Source organism: Dama dama, chromosome X (genome assembly GCF_033118175.1).
Source record: "Dama dama isolate Ldn47 chromosome X, ASM3311817v1, whole genome shotgun sequence".
In the NCBI taxonomy this organism is placed as follows: Eukaryota; Metazoa; Chordata; class Mammalia; order Artiodactyla; family Cervidae; genus Dama; species Dama dama.
This window is the reverse complement of record NC_083714.1, coordinates 135,384,623-135,405,811: the sequence shown is the minus strand read 5'-3', so window position 1 is coordinate 135,405,811 and position 21,189 is coordinate 135,384,623. Positions and strand designations below refer to the sequence as shown.

At 37.2% G+C, this 21,189-nt stretch overlaps 1 protein-coding gene across 3 annotated transcripts in view; it reads right to left on the bottom strand.

Moving 5' to 3' along the window:
• The window catches only part of SCML2 (Scm polycomb group protein like 2), a 108,033-nt gene that overhangs the window by 71,208 nt on the left and 15,636 nt on the right, over nucleotides 1-21,189 (bottom strand). For all 3 annotated transcript variants that reach the window (XM_061135904.1, XM_061135902.1, XM_061135903.1), the window contains exons 2-6: nucleotides 15,276-15,321; nucleotides 12,762-12,830; nucleotides 6,183-6,253; nucleotides 5,120-5,354; nucleotides 1,927-2,015 (exon numbers count right to left, since the gene is read on the bottom strand). In XM_061135904.1, the coding sequence (XP_060991887.1) occupies nucleotides 1,927-2,015; nucleotides 5,120-5,354; nucleotides 6,183-6,253; nucleotides 12,762-12,830; nucleotides 15,276-15,297 (486 nt within the window). In that variant the 5' untranslated portion in view covers nucleotides 15,298-15,321. The remainder of the gene's footprint in view (nucleotides 1-1,926; nucleotides 2,016-5,119; nucleotides 5,355-6,182; nucleotides 6,254-12,761; nucleotides 12,831-15,275; nucleotides 15,322-21,189) is intronic.

The following is a 21,189-nucleotide window of genomic DNA, read 5'->3' as shown; positions in this document are numbered from 1 at the left end:
AAATATGTATGAAACAAAATGGAAATTTCCAAAGCATACACACTTCAGGGGAAAAACTAAATCACAGAATATATTCCAACTTACACTTAAAAAATAAAAGTTCATATATGTTTGTAAATGCACAGATAAAGGTCATGAAGAACTTTTTGGAGAGAAGAGTAGAATGGAGGAATGAATGGGATAAATGGACACTCATTTTTCACTTTAGTTAAGGATATAGCTTGATTCCTCCACACACACAAAGATAAATTACTTTTATAATTTTAAAAATGAAAAACACAATGTATGTGACATGTGGCATATGACTAGCCAATAAAACAATTCGATAATTAAAACAGATCCAATGGCTTTTCTAAAGCCACAGTCTAAGATAATAAGTATTTAATAAAGACTACTTTGTTTTGTAACATCTCTTGTTACTAGCTATCGTCAAATACGCTTTACACAGTGCCCAAAAGGACTGCATTCACTTGTGCCCCTTGCTGGTAAGGCAAGCCCACTTATAGCATTTCATGCTGCTCAAAGCTGTACTCAAGGAATTTTTCTCTGCAATGCAGAAATCATATCAATTGACATTTCACATCTTTGTATATTTAATCTTCTTGAAAAGGTTTTAAAACTATAATCAATGTTTACCATTCCTGATACAAATGGCTGTAATAAAATTTAAGTGACTGAAAAAACAGTGAGGACAGAGTGAGAAATATTTTGACCCATAATTTAACTAAAACTTAGCTTTCACTCACTGTTTCTTAACACACTGTACTCTCTTTCAACATTTTCTCAAGAGCATAAACTATTTTTGGAATTTTCCCTCTTTGTTATATAACAAGTATTTCCTTATAAAAAAATTCTTTCTGGTGACTGTTTTTAACATTCTTTTACTTCTGCAACCAAATCTGTCCAAATAACTTTCAAGTTTTCTTGTCCCATCATTTTCTCCAATATCAAAGAGATGACTAACACTGCAAACTGAGAAGTTTCACTTCTGAATGTAAATAAAAAATAATAACAAATATCTGCTTCCAGTAAAGTACCCATTTGTATCTGAGGTCAAGAAAGAGGTACTAATTCACTTTGACTACTGAGTGATGAAAACTGAGCCTTTTTTATGACTCACTGTTACGGATTGAACTGTGTCTCACCCCCTATCCCACCAAGATACATATGTTTAATTCCTCATCCAATACCTCAGAATGTGACTGTATTTGGAGATAGGGTCTTTAAAGAGATAATTAAGTTAAAATAACGTCATTATGGTGGGTTCTAATATGACCAGTGTCCTAAGAGGAGGAAATTAGGACACAGATATGTAACTCATGTAAAGACTCAAAGAGGAGAAGATGGCTGTCTATAAACCAAGAAGCATGAGTGAGTCAAAGTGAGAAAATAAACTTCTGTTTAAGACACTGTTATGAAATGAGTTACATCTTTTCAAAATTCATAAACTGAAGCTCTAATTCCCAATGTGAGTGTATTTAGAAGCAGGGCCTTTAAGGAGGTAATAAAGGTTAAGTGAGGTCATAAGGGTGGGGCTCCAAGCCCAGGACTTCTTTACAAGAAAAGAAAGGAAAACCAGAGATTGCTCTCCTTCTACCACATGCACAGAGCAGAGGCCATGTGAGGACACAGTTTAGACTATAAGCTGAGAAGAGATACCTCACCAGAAACCAGCCCTGATGACACTTTGATCTTGGATTTCTAGCCTCCAGAAATGTGAAAAAATAAATTTCAGTTGTTTTAAGCCACTCAGTCTGTGGTACTTTGCTACAGCAGCCTGAGCAGACTAACACATTTGCCAATCAAGCAGTTTGCAAAGTATTTTCGATACACATGTTAGAGAAGACAAAGCATTTAAGAATCCCCACTAAATCAATAAAAAAAAAACCACAGCCCAGTTGATGGAAGTTTTTTATAACATCTTACCTTCTTAAAGAATGCTGCAGGTGCCATTTCAGATCCATTCAATGTTCGCAAGAGGAACATTGGCCAAGATGATGTGTTCATCTGGTACCCTATTTTATAAAATAAAGCAGGTATTTTTTAAAAGCCTCTCTGTGATATTACAGCAAGCTGGCATAAAAAACGTTCCATTTACCATTCTTCTCCAAAGAATGACTTTCTTATCGAGGAACGCAGGAAATGGGCTACAGGAGCAGGTGCACTCTCCAATCGGTGCTACTGTATCCACTGTACTGTTAGACAAGAATGCTACAGTGGGGGTAGAAATTCTCATTTTAAAAAAGCCACTAGCTAGGGTTCACAAACATACACATATATGCTGAGAATAGGTCAGAATACTAGGAGAGATCTAATTCAAAACCCAGGAGAGCTTCCATTCCCCACCAACCACCACACATGCAGAGTAAAAAGGTTGTAAAAAACTACCAGCCCCTCTTTTTCCTCAGAGCCTCTGCCTTACTTCCTTTCAGAAAGACAGTTTTCTGTCAAACTCAGTAAATGTACACTTATGATGGTACATTTCACTGTATGTAAATTTTATCTCAAAAGAAAAACAAACTGTAAATAAACAATGAACTCTAGTTAACGATATGCACGCTAAAGTATTTAGGGGAAATGTACTGATGTCAATAACTTATCCTGAACTGCATTTAAAAATATAATTCACTGATGAACTGACAGAAAAGCAAGTATGCAATAAAGCAAGTATAGCAAAATGATAATGGGTAGAATGTAGGTAGTGGGTATGTGGGTGTTCACCGGAAAATTCTTTCACCTTTTCTGTATGTTTGAAATTTTTCATACATTAAGTTGGGAAAAAAGACAGCTCTCACTTTAGCAATCCCTACACACACTAAATGATCTTATATTAGGATTTGTATCAAATGCTATCAAAATAGACTCAACATGTGTATTCTCTAGAGATCTCATCAATTAATGGTGACTATCACAGCATGTGGCATGTGCAGCAGGGAGCAGGAGTCTGCTAGCTTTACTATTTTCTGGGGGCAATCTGTTACATGCAATACTTGCCTGCCTTGATGCCAGAATTGGTTGGTGAGAACTTGGCATGTATCCCTGATGAATACATGAATTAAGATAGAGAGGCACATGAATCACATTGCCAATGGGTCCATCAATAAGATAAAATATACAAGAAAGTTCAGACAGAAAGTCATTTTATAATAATCATGTATCAAAACATCCTTAATCTGACTAGGAAAATAATTGCTGCTGGGGAATTGTAAAGGGTTGTTACACACTCCCTTAAAATAAATCAGTATTACTAGTGATACCTAATATTAAATAGTTATCCAGAGCATGGATTCTCCACACTATGGTTAGAAAAGTGCATGACAATCATTCTCTGGTCCTTATGCCTTTCTCTTAACCTGCATCTTATCCTATTACATGAGGTACCATGACTTTTCTTTAATTAGCATTTTCCTTAATTCTGAATCACCTAAAGTCAAGCACAGATCAAAGTGCATGTAAAAAATTCAAACACAGCTAAAACTAAATTCATGATATTAGGAAGTCTGGACAGTAGTTACCTTTGGAAAGGAGGATATGACTGGGGATCAGCAGGAATGGGGCTTCTAGGGTGCTGACAATGTTCTCTTTCTTTATTTGGGTGTTGGTTTTTATACAAGTGTGTTCATTTATAAGCTGTACACTTTTCTCCATGTTTGTTAAAACTTTAAAAAATAATTTTAAATAAGAACCTTTAACATTTAAATAAATAAACCTTTTAAAAAGTAAAACTATATAAGTTGTGTTATATTAAAATGGAAACTAAACTATTCAAAAGCATCTCATGAGCAAGTTGGCAAAAATTGTATTTTTTTATTATGTGGTGTCAAAATACATACTAATCAGCATGTATTGCTATGTATTTCATATTTTTAATTAATAAACTCTAAAAGTAATTTGAAAAAAGAATGATTATAAATTTGGTTATGTGTCTGAAATGCTGACCATCACAACAGCTATGTTTCCTTTAAACAAAATACAAACACATACTAGCATACTGTCAACAGAGAAATAAAACCCAAACAGGGAAGCACTAAGCCTCAAATGTATATCTGTTACAGAAGTCTGTATGATTTAAGAAATATTATAAAAATAAGCAACAAAAAATGTGAATGTTATGAAGAAAAGGGGAAAAGCAGAAAACACACATATCCTAAACCATCTTCTAGGGAATAACACATACTTGATTAGTTTTTAAAAATATTTTAAACCAAGTTAGTATTAATTAACCATTAGAACAAAGAATATAAAACGATGTTGCTAAAAAGAATAGTTATTACTGTCTTAAATTTTTTATTCTCACAGCATCTTTCACTAGTTGAAGACAAAAAAAAAAGTTCATTCTCTCACTGTGCATTATAACAGAGCATTTTCATTTTTAGCATTGTAAAAAAGAAACAAAAACCAATACCCACCATTCACTCAGAATGTGTAAGTAATAAACTAAATACTTACATTCTACAGAATACCATGGTACACCAAAGTATTAAAACAGAAAAATTTTGCGCAAAATTAGGGTCATGTACTTTGTTTCTTTTAAAAACTTGGTCAAAATCAAGAGTTTTATATTAAAAACCTTTGCTGAAGAGTTCCATCAATCTCTTCCTTTACACAGACCTAAAGATACTGATTCCTACCCCCTCTCACTATGATTTCTTCTCACACAGGTGTAACAAAATTCCCAAGCCTGACACTGGAGTCCCAGTGTAAAATCATCTCCTTCTACCGTGCTAATCCCCACAACAAAAAGGATGAATGGCTCATTAGACAATACTGAGGGAGGAAGTGCCTCATATCAAATGCTACAGACTTCGCCCCCAGAAGGGTTTCTGAATCTGCATGTGTAATCTAGTAGAGCTTCTTTTGACATTTCAAGTTTTAAGGCAGAAGGAGTCTTGCTCTGGACTGGGGAACCTTTAGCCACACATATGCCAAATATGTACTTAAATGAAACTCTATAACATATGGTACTGAGTTACTTTCTCAAACCTTCTCCACAGTAACCACCTGACCGTCTGTTTGCCAGAATGCCCAGGAGAAGAGATTTTTAAAAAGTCAGTTGAAATTATTTCTACTGAATATTACATTAGCAAGAATATGTTGTTTTAAAACTGTTTATCCTTACCCAGTGGAGGCTGAAGTAAGTCCCCTTCCTTTTCACATGTCCCAACAGGCTGTATGTCTGGAGAATCAACAAGCCGCCAAAAGTCATTTTGGTTATCACTACCATCCAATCTTAAACGCAGCCTGGCACCTGTAACTCCAACAACTGTAGCAATACATACTGAAGTCTTATTGCGAGGGTCATGGGCTTCCAACTTCATGCCAACTTTGAAGTCATTAGCTGGCGGAATCTTAGACTATATACATAAACACATACAAATAAAATTCTGTTAAAACTCTTTAACTGTAGGAAAAGCAACGGTCAATTATGTTACCAGAATACATGAGGAACATTTTAAGTAACAGTTGCAACAGTCGGTGAACAAAGTGAGAGTTGTAAGGGTTAAGAAAAAGATCTCCAAACTCTCTCCTTGGCTTGACACACAGCCTGACATGGTTGCCCACTGCTTGTCACTCACCTGCCCACTTCCAGGCAAACCAAATACAACCTCTAAAATGCATCCTGAGTGCCTTTCTAATATAAGAATTTGATTAGGCCTTTCCTCTTAAAGTAAGCCAAAAGGCACCTCACCACTGCCTAATGTAAAGTCCAAACAGTCAGTATAGTTTAAAAGCCACCACACTTTAACCTCACTCCCATACTATCACCTCTACCTAGTTAGTGCTCCAGCCACCCATACCATCCCTTAATACTCAGGTTCTTTTACGCCCATGTCTCTTTCCTTTGGATGTTCTCTCTGCCTGTAATATCCTTCCCCTCATTACAACTACCTCAGATAGGACCTCTTCTGTGAGCCCTTTCCAGTATAGTTATCACACTTTTTATCATTAATTATTTACATGGCTGTCTTTCCCTCCAGATGGGCAGTCATAAGAGCTTAGTATACCTGACATGAAGTAAATTCTTAATCAATGAATGCAAAGAGACCATCTGGTTCTTAAGCAGCACTGCCACAATCCCACGATTGCTTCACACTAATAGAACCTAACAATAAGATTCCCTTCAACAAGTTAATGGTTTACAAAAATAAATATAACATGGTATCTACAGAATTTTGGCATACCTGTCTGAAATACTCTGAAGGAGCACTTAAAGATCCAGTCTCTTCCAAGTATTTTTCCCATTGAAAATCATCTGGAAAAAAACATACAAAAATAGGTGGGTTTTTTGGTTTATTTTTGGGCTCTACCAGCATAGCTTGTGGGATCTTAGTTCCCCAATCAGAGAGCAAACCCAGGCCCGTGTCAGTGAAAGTATCAAGTCTTAACCACTGGATTGCCAGAGAATTCTCAGGGTTTTTTTAAACATATATAATATGTACACTAACTTTCAGAAATAAAATGGATTTTAGTTCCATATCTCTTTAAAGAAATACTTCTTAAAAGACAGATTCAAACTTCTTCATTTGACTACCAGCATGGAAATAAAAAATAAGATCATTTCCTGATAATAATGGTTCTGATATAAATGATAATCCAGATCTTCTTGATGTAATAAGGATTGCATCACAGTTACTCTAAAAACGTGAACTCTAGAAACAACTAAAGGGCTTTTTAAAGAGTAATAGCAAATTCTACTCATATGTCTCTAATACAAATTTACTCAAAATATGTCTATCATTTCATCCCATTACTCTGAAGTTGTTTCTTTGTTTTTCACAGGGATCTAAAGGTGTGTGGCATAGCAGAAATAAAGCATTAATTACAGAAAGAAAAACTCTAAGAACCAGCGTTGTTTCTCAATTGACTATTAGATCTCCATCCAGGGTGTCAAGAATACGGTGGCAGAACAAAGCAGAAACCAGTCATCAGGGCAATGACTATACACAGATTGTTTTAACAATCTATATTTTCTGCAAACTCTTTCTGTTCTTTCTCTCAGTCTTGATGACATATAATGCTAGAAGAAAAGGTCAGAAGGCAGTACACTTTTCCCGGACACTTCAATTCACTGTGTCAGTCACAATGCCCTGAAAGACTTGACAGCAGTATTAAAGGTACTATTAACTCATACAAACTTTAATTCTCATCAAACATGGTTTTCTTTTCTATACTCCCTTTTTAATCTCTTTACTATAAAAATATTAGGGTTTCACAGTTCCCTCCCTAGGGGAATCTGTGTTACTAGCCCCTTATACATTCTTCAAAGGCTGTAACAGTTCCACTTACACACACACACACACACTCTCACACACTGCTGATAAATGTTTAACAGCCAGCTTTCCAGAAAACACAAACAAAACGCCTGACTGGAACTGGTAGTGTTTGCAGATTTCTGTGCTGTAAATACCACCACCATGGCTGATTGCAAGATGCCAAGGTAAAGTTACCAACCACACAGTTAGGAAGAAATGTGAGCTGATGTGAAATGTGAGCAACATTCAGAATATCACTTACATGAAATTATGCATTTAATATGTGTATGTACATATGGTATTAAGCATGTCATTTCATAACACTGTATATACCCTTTTAGAGACTTTTCCACTTTAAAAAAAATACTGGGTTTAATTCTGCTTCCATATCATGTAAAGCAAGCACTACCACAGCGCTGAAGAGCATGCAGCAAAATGTCAAGAACACAGGCTCTTGACATGAAAATGCTATTTTTCAGTCTAACTCTGCCTTTTACTAGCCAGTGACCCTAAGCAAGTCCCTTCATTTTCACGGCCTCAGTTCCTTTATCTATAAAATGAGGAAAGTAATACGTATGGTATAAGGTATTTTGGAGAACTAACCGAAGTAGTATGCATATAAATAACTTGATAAATATGTACTACTTAGTGAAATAAAGTAAAAATGACATAAAACTAAATGTCATCCGTTGGATCATCGAAAAAGCAAGAGAATTCCAGAAAAACATCCACTTCTGCTTTATTGACTATGCCAAAGCCTTTGACTGTGTGGATCACAACAAACTGTGGAAAATTCTTCAAGAGATGGGAACACGTGACCACCTTACCTGCCTCCTGAGAAATCTGTATGCAGGTCAAGAAGCAACAGTTAGAACCAGACATGGAACAGACTGGTTCCAAATAGGGAAAGGAGTATGTCAAGGCTGTATATTGTCACCCTGTTTACTTAACTTATATGCAGAGTACATCATGTGAAATGCGAGCTGGATGAAGCACAAGCTGGAATCAAGATTGCCGGGGGAAACAGCAATAACCTCAGATACGAAGATAATACCACCCTTATGGCAGAAAGCGAAAAACTAAAGAGCCTCTTGATGAAAGTGAAAGAGGAGAGTGAAAAAGTTGGCTTAAAACTCAGCATTCAAAAACTAAGATCATGGCACCCAGTCCCATCACTTCATGGCAAATAGATGAGGAAATAATGGAAAAAGTAACAGACTTTATTTTGGGGGGCTCCAAAATCATTGCAGATGGTGACTGCAACCATGAAATTAAAAATCGCTTGCTCCTTGGAAGAAAAGCTATGACCAATCTAAACAGCATATTAAAAAGCAGAGACATTACTTTGCCAACAAAGGTCCATCTAGTCAAAGCTACTGTTTTTTGAGCAGCCATGTATGGATGTGAAAGTTGGACTTTAAAGAAAGCTGAGCACCAAAGAACTGATGCCTTTGAACTGTGGTATTGGAGAAGACTCTTGAGTGTCCCTTGGACAGCAAGGAGATCCAACCAGTCCATCCCAGAGGAAATCAGTCCTAAATACTCATTGGAAGGACTGATGCTGAAGCTGAAGCTTTTTGGCCACCTGATGCAAAGAACTGACTCATTTGAAAAGACCCTGATGCTGGGAAAGATTGAAGGCAGGAGGAGAAGGGGACAACAGAGGATGAGATGGTTGGATGGCATCACTGACTCAATGGACATGAGTTTGAGCAAGCTCAGGGAGTTGGTGATGGACAGGGAAGCCTGGCATGCTGTAATCCATGGCATCACAAAGAGTGAGACGTGACTGAGAAACTGAACTGAACTGAAACATCATAGTTGTGCCTAAACTTAAGAATACTGGATAGTTATATTAAAAGTGAAAATTGAGATCCATGGCTCCAAAATTTAACTGATCAGGTTACTTCAGTGACCTCATAAGCACTAACCTGACAATCAAGAGACCCAAGGTTCTAACTGAAGCTCTACCACCATATGATCTTGGAGAGCATTAAAAAAAAGAAGAAGAAAACAAAACATGAATGGGAGGAAAAAAATTTGACTAGGATATAATTAAAGAGCCACCATACCAGGGTGAAAGGAGTATTAATTGGAAATAATAACTGAGAAATCAAAGCTATTTCACAATTAGACCTCAAAGAACTTAAGACTTTTCCACAAACCAGTTACATTTGTAAAATTTTTCAGTGACACTGGAAAATACTTAATTAATCGAAGACAATGTTTAAAATATTCTATCACCATTTGTGTCTTCAGTCAGTCAGTTCAGTTCAGTCGCTCAGTCGTGTCCGACTCTTTGAGACCCCATGAACTGCAGCACGCCAGGCCTCCCTGTCCATCACCAACTCCTGGAGTCCACCCAAACCCATGTCCAACTAAATGAAGCCATCCAACCATCTCATCCTCTGTCGTCTCTTTCTCCTCCTGCCCTCAATCTTTCCCAGCATCAGGGTCTTTTCCAATGAGTCAGCTCTTCGCATCAGGTGGCTAAAGTATTGGAGTTTCAGCTTCAACATCAATCCTTCCAATGAACACCCAGGACTGATCTCCTTTAGGATGGACTGGTTGGATTTCCTTGCAGTTCAAGGGATTCTCAAGAGTCTTCTCCAACACCACAGTTCAAAAGCATCAATTCTTCGGCACTCAGCTTTCTTTATAGTCCAACTCTCACATCCATACATGACCACTGGAAAAACGATAGCCTTGACTAGACGGACCTTTGTTGGCAAAGTAATGTCTCTGCTTTTTAATATGTTGTCTAGGTTGGTCATAACTTTCCTTCCAAGGAGTAAGCGTCTTTTAATTTCAAGGCTGCAGTCACCATCTGCAGTGATTTTGGAGCCCAGGAAAAATAAAGTCAGCCACTGTTTCCCCATCTATTTGCCATGAAGTGATGGGACCGGATGCCATGATCTTAGTTTTCTGAATGTTGAGCTTTAAGCCAACATTTTCACTCTTCCTCTTTCACTCTCAAGAGGCTCTTTAGTTCTGCTTCACTTTCTGCCATAAGGATGGTGTCATCTGCATATCTGAGGTTATTGATATTTCTCCCGGCAATAATGGGCTATAATTTGAGCTAGCAAATCCTTTATACCAGTGCTATATAATATAAGTGCTTTCTATCGCACTGCTAGTTAATGTAACCTTTGGAGCCTTAATTTTTTTCTTTGTTCATGAGGCAAAAATTCTTAGTCCACAACACTATTCAGCTTGGATGCCCATATGATGACAGTCTACCAAAAATATAGTGGAAACACACATAGCAAAAGGCTTTACTAATTTAGATTTGATACATCTACAATACCACAGTGAGAATTCCTGACCAAAATAGTTCAGAAAGTAGCAGACAAGCCTGAAGTCCCTATCTGTCTCTGCATTTTTATCCTCATTAACAGATGAACAGCTAGGGTTGGGGGAGTGGGGATTTACTCTTTCAGAAAAGAGCCCTGGGAACTGATAGGCCTTTTCTTGAGACAGATGTACATAATGTTGTGATCTGCTTGTTGCTTGCACATGTCTGTGGTCCTTCTTGTTTGACTTGTAATCTATTCTAGTCCATACACTAGTCCAAACCCCTTTTAGCAAAATGAACATAATCTATGAGGCCCCCTATTCTTCTCCAGAGTAAATCAGAATCATAATGTCTTCCACCAGTGCTAGGCTTGGGTTCAGAGGCTATGTAAAGAAAATGAGGAAAGTATCTAGAGCTTGAAGCTTCTCAGCTGAATGATCAGCACCCACTACTTTATAGTATTTACCACAACTATAACTGGACATTTGTTTAATGTCTACCAAAGCTCAAAGCAACTGAACCCACACGCACGCAAGCTCAAAGACCGTAGGAATTGTGTTTGTCTTATTCATTACTGGACTCCCACAGAAGGTCACCAATATCTGCCAGGCACTATACTAGGTACTGCAGATGCAGCAATTAATAAAACAGACAAATACCCTGGCTCTCCTGGAGCTTACCTTCTAGTAGTCACTCACTGATTTCTAAAATAAGATGTTAGGGTCAGGACGCTGAGAAATTTCTGCAAATGTCTGTCAATTTGACTAAGTAATCTCATTTTTAATCAGAGTTTCTCAAACAGAAAAGTTTGAAAATTTTGAAAAGTTACTAGTTTCAACTTTTAAGGATATAGTCTTCAAATTGATTTTCATGAAATTTCCAGAATAGGCAAATCTATAGAGATAGAAAGAAGGTAAATGGTTGCCTAGAGAGAGGCACTGTGAGGAAATGGAAAGTGACTACTAGCTAGGTACTAGGGTTGCTTTTTAGGGTGATAAAAATATTCTAAAACTGATCATGGTGATGGTTACACAACTCTGGGAATACACTACTGAGAACCACTGAATTGTATACTTTAAATGGGGAGATTGTATGGTACGTGAATTATATCTCAATAAAACTATTATATTAAAAAATGGAAAGGAATTTGTAAGGATGAGGAAGAGCACTCTAACCTAACAGCCTCCATTTCCTTGGAGAGTTTTGGGGACTGGAAGGAAGAGCTGAGGAACAAGTAAGGCCAATGAAAAAGAGAAGTAAGGAAACACTGAGGACCCAGCTACAGTAATAAAGAATGACTCCACTACAGGCAATCTTTTCATAGGAACAGAAACTCATGGATGAACTACTTACTCCAAGAGTGGGGCTCTGCAGGGGAGGTACAAGAGAAACACAAGGGGCAAGAGGCTTGCCTGGAAATCGCTGGTAAACACACTAAGTTTGCTATTGTATTTTTTTTTAATTCAGCCTTTTGTCTGCGTATGACTTATTTCCTCATTTTCCATAAGAGCAGGTGCAATGGGTCAGAGTCTATCTCCTGAGTCTCTGATATAGTGCTATACACATGCTATTAACAATAAAAGCTTAAAACATGAATTAATAACTCAGACAATAAAGTTAACATTTACTGAACATTTACTACAAGCTTAGGCAGTATATTAGGTGCTTTACATTCCTTTTCTTTAATTCTAATAGTTCCATGAGTAAGTAGTTATTATCCCTGTGCTACACAGGCAAAAAGAGAGACTAAGAACATTTGAGTAATTTGCCCAAGGTCACAAGGCTAGTAAAAAATGAGGCCAAGATTCTAGAAGAGGTCTGTCAGATCCCCCAAATGCCTAAGCTTTAATCCACATGACTGTCTTTTGACCATCAAAAAAGACATTCACACTGACTCTAGTGTTAGAAAGGTTTTTATTAAAAATAAAATTATTTTAAATTGGTAATACATGGTAATTAATAACTAGATATCTTTACTTTGGCAAAACTGCACTGAAATACATAGTTATCTTTTAACTTAATCCCTCTCTATGTGAAACCAAAGTAAAATTTTTAAAATTAAATACTATCTTTTTGGTCTTTCCTATTGCTTAGATTTTATATTTACAAGAGCTTACTATACATAGATTATACCAAAAGCAATAAGAAAAGAGTTCATACTAACACTGAGCGAAGAAGAAATATATGTTCTACTGAACTAATTTAAAACCTACCATTTTGCACAGAAGATGTGCCTGATTGAGGAGCTTTCTCTTGATTCTCCTTCTTTACATCCATTGACTCTTTAAAAAAAAGAAAGAAAATAGTGAGCAATACCAGAAGAACAGAGCAACAGTCTGAAAGAGTACTTACAAAAACCTAGACTGTATTTTCTAATAGGAACCAGTTTCAAATTTTATAATTATATCCTCACTTTCTGCATAGGACTTCACTTTCTAATATATAATGTACTTTATAATTTATTTGTTTATTGCATGTCTCATTTCACTCAAATGTAAGCTCCAAAAGGTCAGAAATTTTTTCATTTTGTCTCTTATTCACTACTTTTTATCCTCAGTGCCCAGAAAAGGACTCGGCACACAGAACATTCTTGAACATTTGTTAAATAAATGAACAAACCAAAATGAGCTGAGCTAATCCTTACAATATTCAGATTAATGTGTCCCAGCAATAAAGTGCATACTTTTGAGAATTTAAAACAACAGAGAAGCTAGAATCCAATGTAATTCAACGGACTTTCTTGTTGTTCAGTCACGTAGTTGTGTCTGACTCTTTGTGACTCCATGGACTGCAGCACACCACGGTTCCCTGTCCTTCAACAGACTAGGAAAAGTTTTTCTCTGTGCTAGGCTGAGGAGCTCAAACAGCACTGGACCTTGGAACTTCACCAAATCTAAGATATATTTCATCCACATTTATTATAGTATGTATTTCTTAAATGACTCATTATGACAATTATGCTGAAAAACTAACCACAATCTTCAATATTATCAAATAAGCAGTCACTCTTCTTAACTTCCCTGTTGTCTTAAATATTTTAAATATATCTGTTTCAGTCAGGACCCAAATAAAGTCCATACAGACAGTGGTAGGTACATTTCTTAAATTTCTTTTGATCTGTAGGCTCCTCCTCCTCTGTTTATTTTCCCTTCCTCTAGCAATCATTTTGCTGGTGATATCAGTTCAGACTTTTCCAGTCTGTAGTCTGCTACTTCCTCATGATACTGGGTTCTTCTGGTCCTTATAGTTTCTCTAAATTGATACAGCTATTTCAAGCCAGAAGAGCTTAACCAGATTCAGGTTTAGCTTTTTTGCAAGGAAGAGAGAAAATGACTTCATAGGTGGTGGTGTGTACTTCTCACAGGAGGTTCCTAATATACCTAGTTCTCTTTTGTGATATGAGCAGCCACATATGACTACTGCCTAGATCCATTAGCTCATCAGTGGTCGCATAATGTGAAGTCACTCAGTCGTGTCCGACTCTTTGCAAACCCATGGACTGTAGCCCACCAGGCTACATGGAATTTTCTAGGCAGGAGTACTGGAGTGGGTTGCCATTTCCTTCTCCAGGTCGCATAATGGAGGTATTCTAATTTTATCATCCTGTCTTTATTAGCCAGAAAACTTCTATGAGAGAAAACTCCCCTCTTCAACCATTCAGTTGCTCTGAGGTAGAGACCACAAAAGGAAGTCACAGTCAATGCTTTATTATTTCTCCTTTATTTTCTAGTTTTCAAAATAATGAATTGTGTCCCCACCATTCTCCACAGATGACCAACAAGTATTGTTTTGTTTTTTTAGTATCGTTGTGAACCAATGGATTTAATAACATGGTATGTTTCCACCTAGTGCTATTTCACCCTTACTGAGGCTTGAACTGTCAAGTGACATGCTTCTTAAAGAATATAGGAAGGATGCCAGGTATACCATTAAAGGTATCAGATCTACTTTCTGGTTATGACTGACTCTTCAAGATATGCGAACACTCAAGAGGGATGTATGGGCTACTAGACTATTTAAATATAAAGTAAGTACACATTTATATTCACTAAATAATTCTACAGTAGTATTTTCTAACAGAGAAGAAAGTGAAATTATAAAGGCCTGGTTCCTGTTCAAGGAAAGCTAAGAATCTAGGTACAGAGACTATACTAAACTAATACACTTGACAAAAACAGAAATAGCAGAGCACAACATTCAGCATGCAGCCAGAGTAAAAGTCATGAGAGAAAGAGAACTTAAACTGGGTCTTGAAGGAGGAACAGGATTCAGGACAACAAAAATATGAAGAATATATTATGGGAAAGAAAGTACAACTCAAAACAGAGAGTGAAAATGACTGTGACACACTCATGGGACAGTGAGCTGACTTCTCACTAGAGCAGGACAGGATGAAGCATTTTTTTAACATCCATATTTAAGTAAGAAAATCTGGACTTTGATCTTGGCTGTCGTAGATTGTTATATGACCTGTTCACTTAACCTCCCTGAGTGTCAGCTTTCTCATTTACAAAACTAAGAAGGAAAAACAAGATTACCTTTAACAGCTATTCAGTTCTAAAACTCCAATTCTTAGCACCTAAACTAACATCTTCCATTAATTTCATTTTTCTCTTTTTTTAATTTCATTTTTCAAAAAAGCTTTTTTTAAACATTCAGTCTACCAAAAGATACTAAAATTTCAAATGATTGACTAAAAGTATCATCTTTAGACAAGTATATCTTACCTTCTTTCACTGTCTGCCCCATGGTATCTCTCTCTGGTGTGCTTTCCTACAAGGAGAAAAATCAATTACTGCCTCCTTTTAACATAATACATTTCTGCAGGGTGGTATTATTAGAAATCAGCTATAATGGGACTACATCAAATTAAAAAGCTTCTGCACAGTGAAAGACACTAAACAAACTGAAAAGGTGACCTACTGAATGGTAAAAAAAAAAAAAAATTTGCAAATAATATACCCAATAAGGGGTGGATATCCAAAATATACAAGGGACTCATACAACTTAACATCAAAAAACAGACCAATTAAAAAATGGGCAGAGGATCTGAAAAGGTTATTTTTCCAAAGAAGGTACACAAATGGCCAATAAGCACATAAAAAGATGTTCAACATCACTAGTTATCAGGGAAATGCAAATCAAAACTTTAATGAGATATCATCTCACAGAACGGCTATTATCAAAAAGACAACAAATAACAAGTCTTGGTAAGGATGTGGAGAAAAGGGAATCCTTATGCACTGTTGGTGGGAATACAAATTGGTACAGATACTATGGAAAACAGTACGGAGATTCCTCAGAAAATTAAAAATAGAACTACCACAAGATCCAGCAACTGCACTCCTGGGTATTTCTCTAAAGAAAACAAAAACACTAATTCAAAAATATATATGCAGCCCCATGCTCACTTGTATTGTAAACATTGTAACATTATTTACAATAGCCAAGATATGGAAGCAACCCAAGCATCCATCAGCAGATAAATGGATAAAGACAATGCGGGGTATATATACACAGTGGAGCATTACTCAGCCACAAAAAAGAATAAAATCTTGCCATTTGCAACAGCATGCATGGACTGGGAGGGTATTATGCTAAATGAAGTATGGCAGATAGAGAAAGACAAACATTGTATGATTTCACTTATATATGGAATCTAAAAAAATGTAACAAAGCAGTCATAAATACAGAAAACAGGTTGTTGCCAGAAGGGAAGGGGTTGGGAGAAAGAAAGCTGAGGGAAATTAAGAGGGACAAATTTCCAGTTGCAAAATAAATGAGTCACAGATATGAAATGTACAGTGTGGGGAATACAGTCAATAATTATGCAGTATCTTTGTATGGAGTGAGCAGGCCCCTGGTGGCTCAGACAGTAAAGAGTCTACCTGCAGTGTGGGAGACCCAGGTTCAATCCCTGTGTTGGGAAGATCACCTGGAGAAGGAAATGGCAACCCACTTCAGTATTCTTGCCTGGAGAATCCCATGGATGGAGGAGCCTAGCAGACTATACAGTCCATGGGGTCACAAAGAGTTGGACATGACTAAGCGACTTCACTTTCACTTTCATCTTTGTATGATAACAGATCATGATCATAAATAGACTTATCCTGGTGATCATTTTGAAATGTACAGATATCTGGGATCACTATGCTGTGTCACAGAAACTAACATAGTGTTGTAGGTCAATTACACTTTAAAAACAAAGAAACAAACTCAGAAAAAAAAAATCAGATTTGTCATTACTAGAAGTAGAGGCGCTGGGGGGAGAGAAGGAGAAATTGGCTGAAGGCAGTCAAAATGCACAAATAAGATAAATAAATGCTAGTTATAAGATACATAAATGCTAGGGATGCAATGTACCATGTGATAAATATAATTGACACTGCTGTATATTACATATGAAAGAGAATAAATCCTAAGAGTTATCATAAGGAAAAATTTGTTTTCTATTTCTTTAATTTTGTACCTTTAGGAGATGATGGATGTTCACTAAACTTATTGTGATAATCATTTCATGGTGAATGTAAGTCAAATCATGCCAATCATATCAGTAAAAATGGAAGAAAAAAATAAAGGTTAAAAAAAATCAGCTATAGAGTTAGATCATTTTAATCTCTTTCCTTTGAATAAAAATAAATTCAGTAGATTAGTAGTTGCCAGGGGCTGGGGGAAGAGGGACTCAGGAGTGACTGTTAATGGGTATGGGTGTAAATATGGGTAAGGGGTTTCTTTTTTAAGGTGAGGAAAATGTTACGGAATTATACAGTGGTGATGGTTGTAGAACCTTATGAATACACTAAAAACCACTGAATTGTACACTTTAAAAGGTTAAATTTTATGGTTAAATGAATAAAAAAAGAGCAGATGGTAAGCTAGGAGAGTTGAGATTCAAACTAGCAACTATCCCAAAAGCTGACTTACGCCCATGTTACCAAGAGGTGGAAGAATTATTAACTGTGTTGATGAAACCTGTAAGAAGTGCCAGTCTTCTAACAAGATAATTACTTGTTAAAAGGTCTCTGTATTTTGAGCCACTAAATCTTTCATTAATTCAGACTTTTTCTGCATGTCCTTGATATGCCAGGCACTCTACAAAAAAAGATAAATAATATACTGTCCTTGACTCTAGTCAAAAAGAGGCACATGAACAAAACACATTGAGTGTTATAAAAGAAAAAGTACATGAAACATTAAACATGACAAAGTGATAGCTACCGCTCACTACTCCGTGTGCCTGTAGTCAGAACATGATGATATAAGTAACAGAAGGTAATTTGTTATTTAAAGCAAGCCTATGGGGAATATGTTCTCTAAGCCACGCAGAACATCACCTGCACCTCTGACTCAACAGATTTATACTCAAGCATCACCTTCCCAAAACTTGCTTCTTCTAACATTTTTGTTTCTCTTACTAGCACCACTATTTTCCAGGTGCTTGGCCTTAAGACCCCAGCTATGACTACTGAAGTTCTCTTATTTCACTCACATATTCAATCAGTGGCCAATATGTGCTCTCTCATTTCCCTTTACCCTGTTATTAACCAGTTTTGTTGTTATTTAGTCACTAAATCCTGTCTGACTCTTTAGTGACTCCACGAACTGTAGCCCACCAGGCATGGGATTTCCCAGGCAAGGATACTGGAATGGGTTGCCATTTCTTTCTCCAGGGGATGAACCCCAGAGTCTCCTGCATTGCAGGTGGATTCTTTACTGCTGAGCCACCAGGGAAGAGGGAAGCCATTAACTGGTTTACACCCTCATTAGCTCCTGCCTGGTCTAATACCATAGCACCCTAACTGGTCTTACCACAAGGGTCTACCCCTACCCCAAACTACCCAATACACAATGTCATACATTGTCTGAACTGTTTTCTGCCCAAATTACCCTCCTACTTTAGTAATCTCATTGACTATTGAATTGAACAAATCTTCGTTGGGACATATTTAAAGCCCCTCATAATTTCAAAGCCACCTGATATCTACCACCTATAGCTATCCTGTGGCCTAGCCCAAAACTCATCATGTTATTCGATCTACATGGGACACCCTCTCCTCCTCTTCTGCTTCTGGAAATCCTATCCATCCTTTAATGCCCAACATAAATGCAAGCTCCTTCTTGAAGCCTTTCTTGTTCCTTTCTACATTACCACCATCTGTTTGCATGTGTGATCTGGTTATTTATATAACCATATTTACAGAATTCCTATTATATGCTTGATGCTGTTTGGATAGAAGATACACGATCTACTATGAAAGAGCTATAAATCTAGTAGGAAAGACATATTAACAAACAGTTATCGGAAAAAGCAAGACAATACACAGGCTCTTCAGGAAGGCAGGAGGTACTATTAACTGGGAATATATCAATAAAAGAAGGCTTCTCAGAGGAAGTGGTGTGTAAACTGGTTCTTTAAAGGTGAACATTAAAATGAGCAGAGAACAGAGAGGAATTTCAGATTGAGGGCACAAAATGAGTTAACACTAAAGAAGATCCTGCCTGGTCTACTTGATTATGAAATGCTGGAGCTGCTCGGGTTCCTTCTGGGCTCCCATCTCCCTCTATAGTCTCTCAGGAGTCAAGCATACACAGACAACTTGCAAAGTACTACCTTTCCCTCCCAGATCGCTCCTCTGAAAGTCAGACTGAGATAATTAAATGGATTGGATATTTGATACCACTGTGGAGAATACTGTCAATTAAGGACTACAGCCTAACAGCGAAAAAGAAAAAGTGAAAAATATAAAGTGTGCTGAATAGAAGCAGAAAGTAAAGGGAGATGAGCCACAATCCAGGTAGGGACTAAAGGAAGTTAACCAACTCTAGTCAGAAAGCAAAACCTTGTGAATTACATTAAAGTAAATCCCATTACTACAAAAAGGATTCAGTTCAAAAAACTGAGGGATGAATCACACACAGAAGATAAACCCAGGTTCCTATGTTCTTCTCGAAAATCTCCACAAGTGAGTTCTTAATCCCGACTGGTATCAACTGTTCCCATTAGTTGCGTGATTTTGTAAATCCTAGAAGGTAAAAGTATGTTTAGAAATAATTAAAAACAAATATTTTTTATCTTCTTTCCCCCCTTTAATTGTAGTTGATTTACAGTATTTGTTAATTTCTGCAGTACAGCAAAGTGACTCAGTGATACACACATACACACTTTATATATACTTTTCCTGAAGACCTATATAAATAAATCCATGTACCATGTCAGAGGAACCAGAGATCAAACTGCCAACAACCGCTGGATCATCAAAAAAGCAAGAGAGTTCCAGAAAAACATCTATTTCTGCTTTATTGACTATGCCAAAGCCTTTGACTGTGTGGATCACAATAAACTGTGGAAAATTCTGAAACAGATGGGAATACCAGACCACCTGACCTGCCTCTTGAGAAATCTGTATGCAGGTCAAGAAGCAACAGTAAGAACTGGACATGGAACAACAGACTGGTTCCAAATAGGAAAAGGAGTATGTCAAGGCTGTATATTGTCACCCTGCTTAGTTAACTTATATGCAGAGTACATCATGAGACACGCTGGGCTAGACAAAGCACCAGCTGGAATCAAGATTGCCGAGAGAACTAGCAATAACCTCAGATATGCAGATGACACCACCCTTATGGCAGAAAGTGAAGAAGAACTAAAGAGCCTCTTGATGAACGTGAAAGAAGAGAGTGAAAAAGTTGGCTTAAAGCTCAACATTCAGAAAACTAAGAACATGGCATCCAGTCCCATCACTTCATGGCAGATAGACTGGGAAAGAGTGGCAGACTTTAGTTTTTGGGCTCCAAAATCACTGCAGATGGTGACTACAGCCATGAAATTAAATGACGCTTGCTCCTTGGAAGGAAAGTTATGACCAACCTAGGCAGCATATTAAAAAGCAGAGATATTACTTTGCCAACAAAGGTCCATCTAGTCAAAGCTATGGTTTTTCCAGTAGTCATGTATGGATGTGAGAGTTGGACTATAAAGAAAGCTGAGCGCAGAAGAATTGATGCTTTTGAACTGTGGTGTTGGAGAAGACTCTTGAGAGTCCCTTGAACTGCAAGGAAATCCAACCAGTCCATCCTAAAGGAAATCATCCTGAATATTCATTGGAAGGGCTGATGCTGAAGCTGAAACTACAATACTTCGGCCACCTGATGCGAAGAACTGACTCATTTGAAAAGACCCTGATGCTGGGAAAGATTGAAGGCAGCAGGAGAAGGGGATGAGAGAGGATGAGATGGTTGGGTGGCACCACTGACTCAATGGACATGAGTTTGAGTAAACTCTGGGAGCTGGTGATGGACAGGGAAGCCTGGCATGCTGCAGGGTCCCAGTCTATGGGGTCGCAGAGAGTTGGACACGACTGAGCGACTGAACTGAACTGATACACGAACAGCTCATACAACTGAACAACAACAGAAAAAAAAAATCAAAATACAGGCAGATCTTAATAGACATTTCTCCAAAGAAGACATACAGATAGCCAGTAGGCACATGAAAAGATGCTCAACAATACTAATTATCAGAGAAATGCAAATCAAAAGTACAATGCAAATCAAAACCACACTGGTCAGAATGATCATCATTAAAAAGTCTACAAATAACAAATGCTGGAGAGGGTATGGAGAAAAGGAATCCTCCCCTAC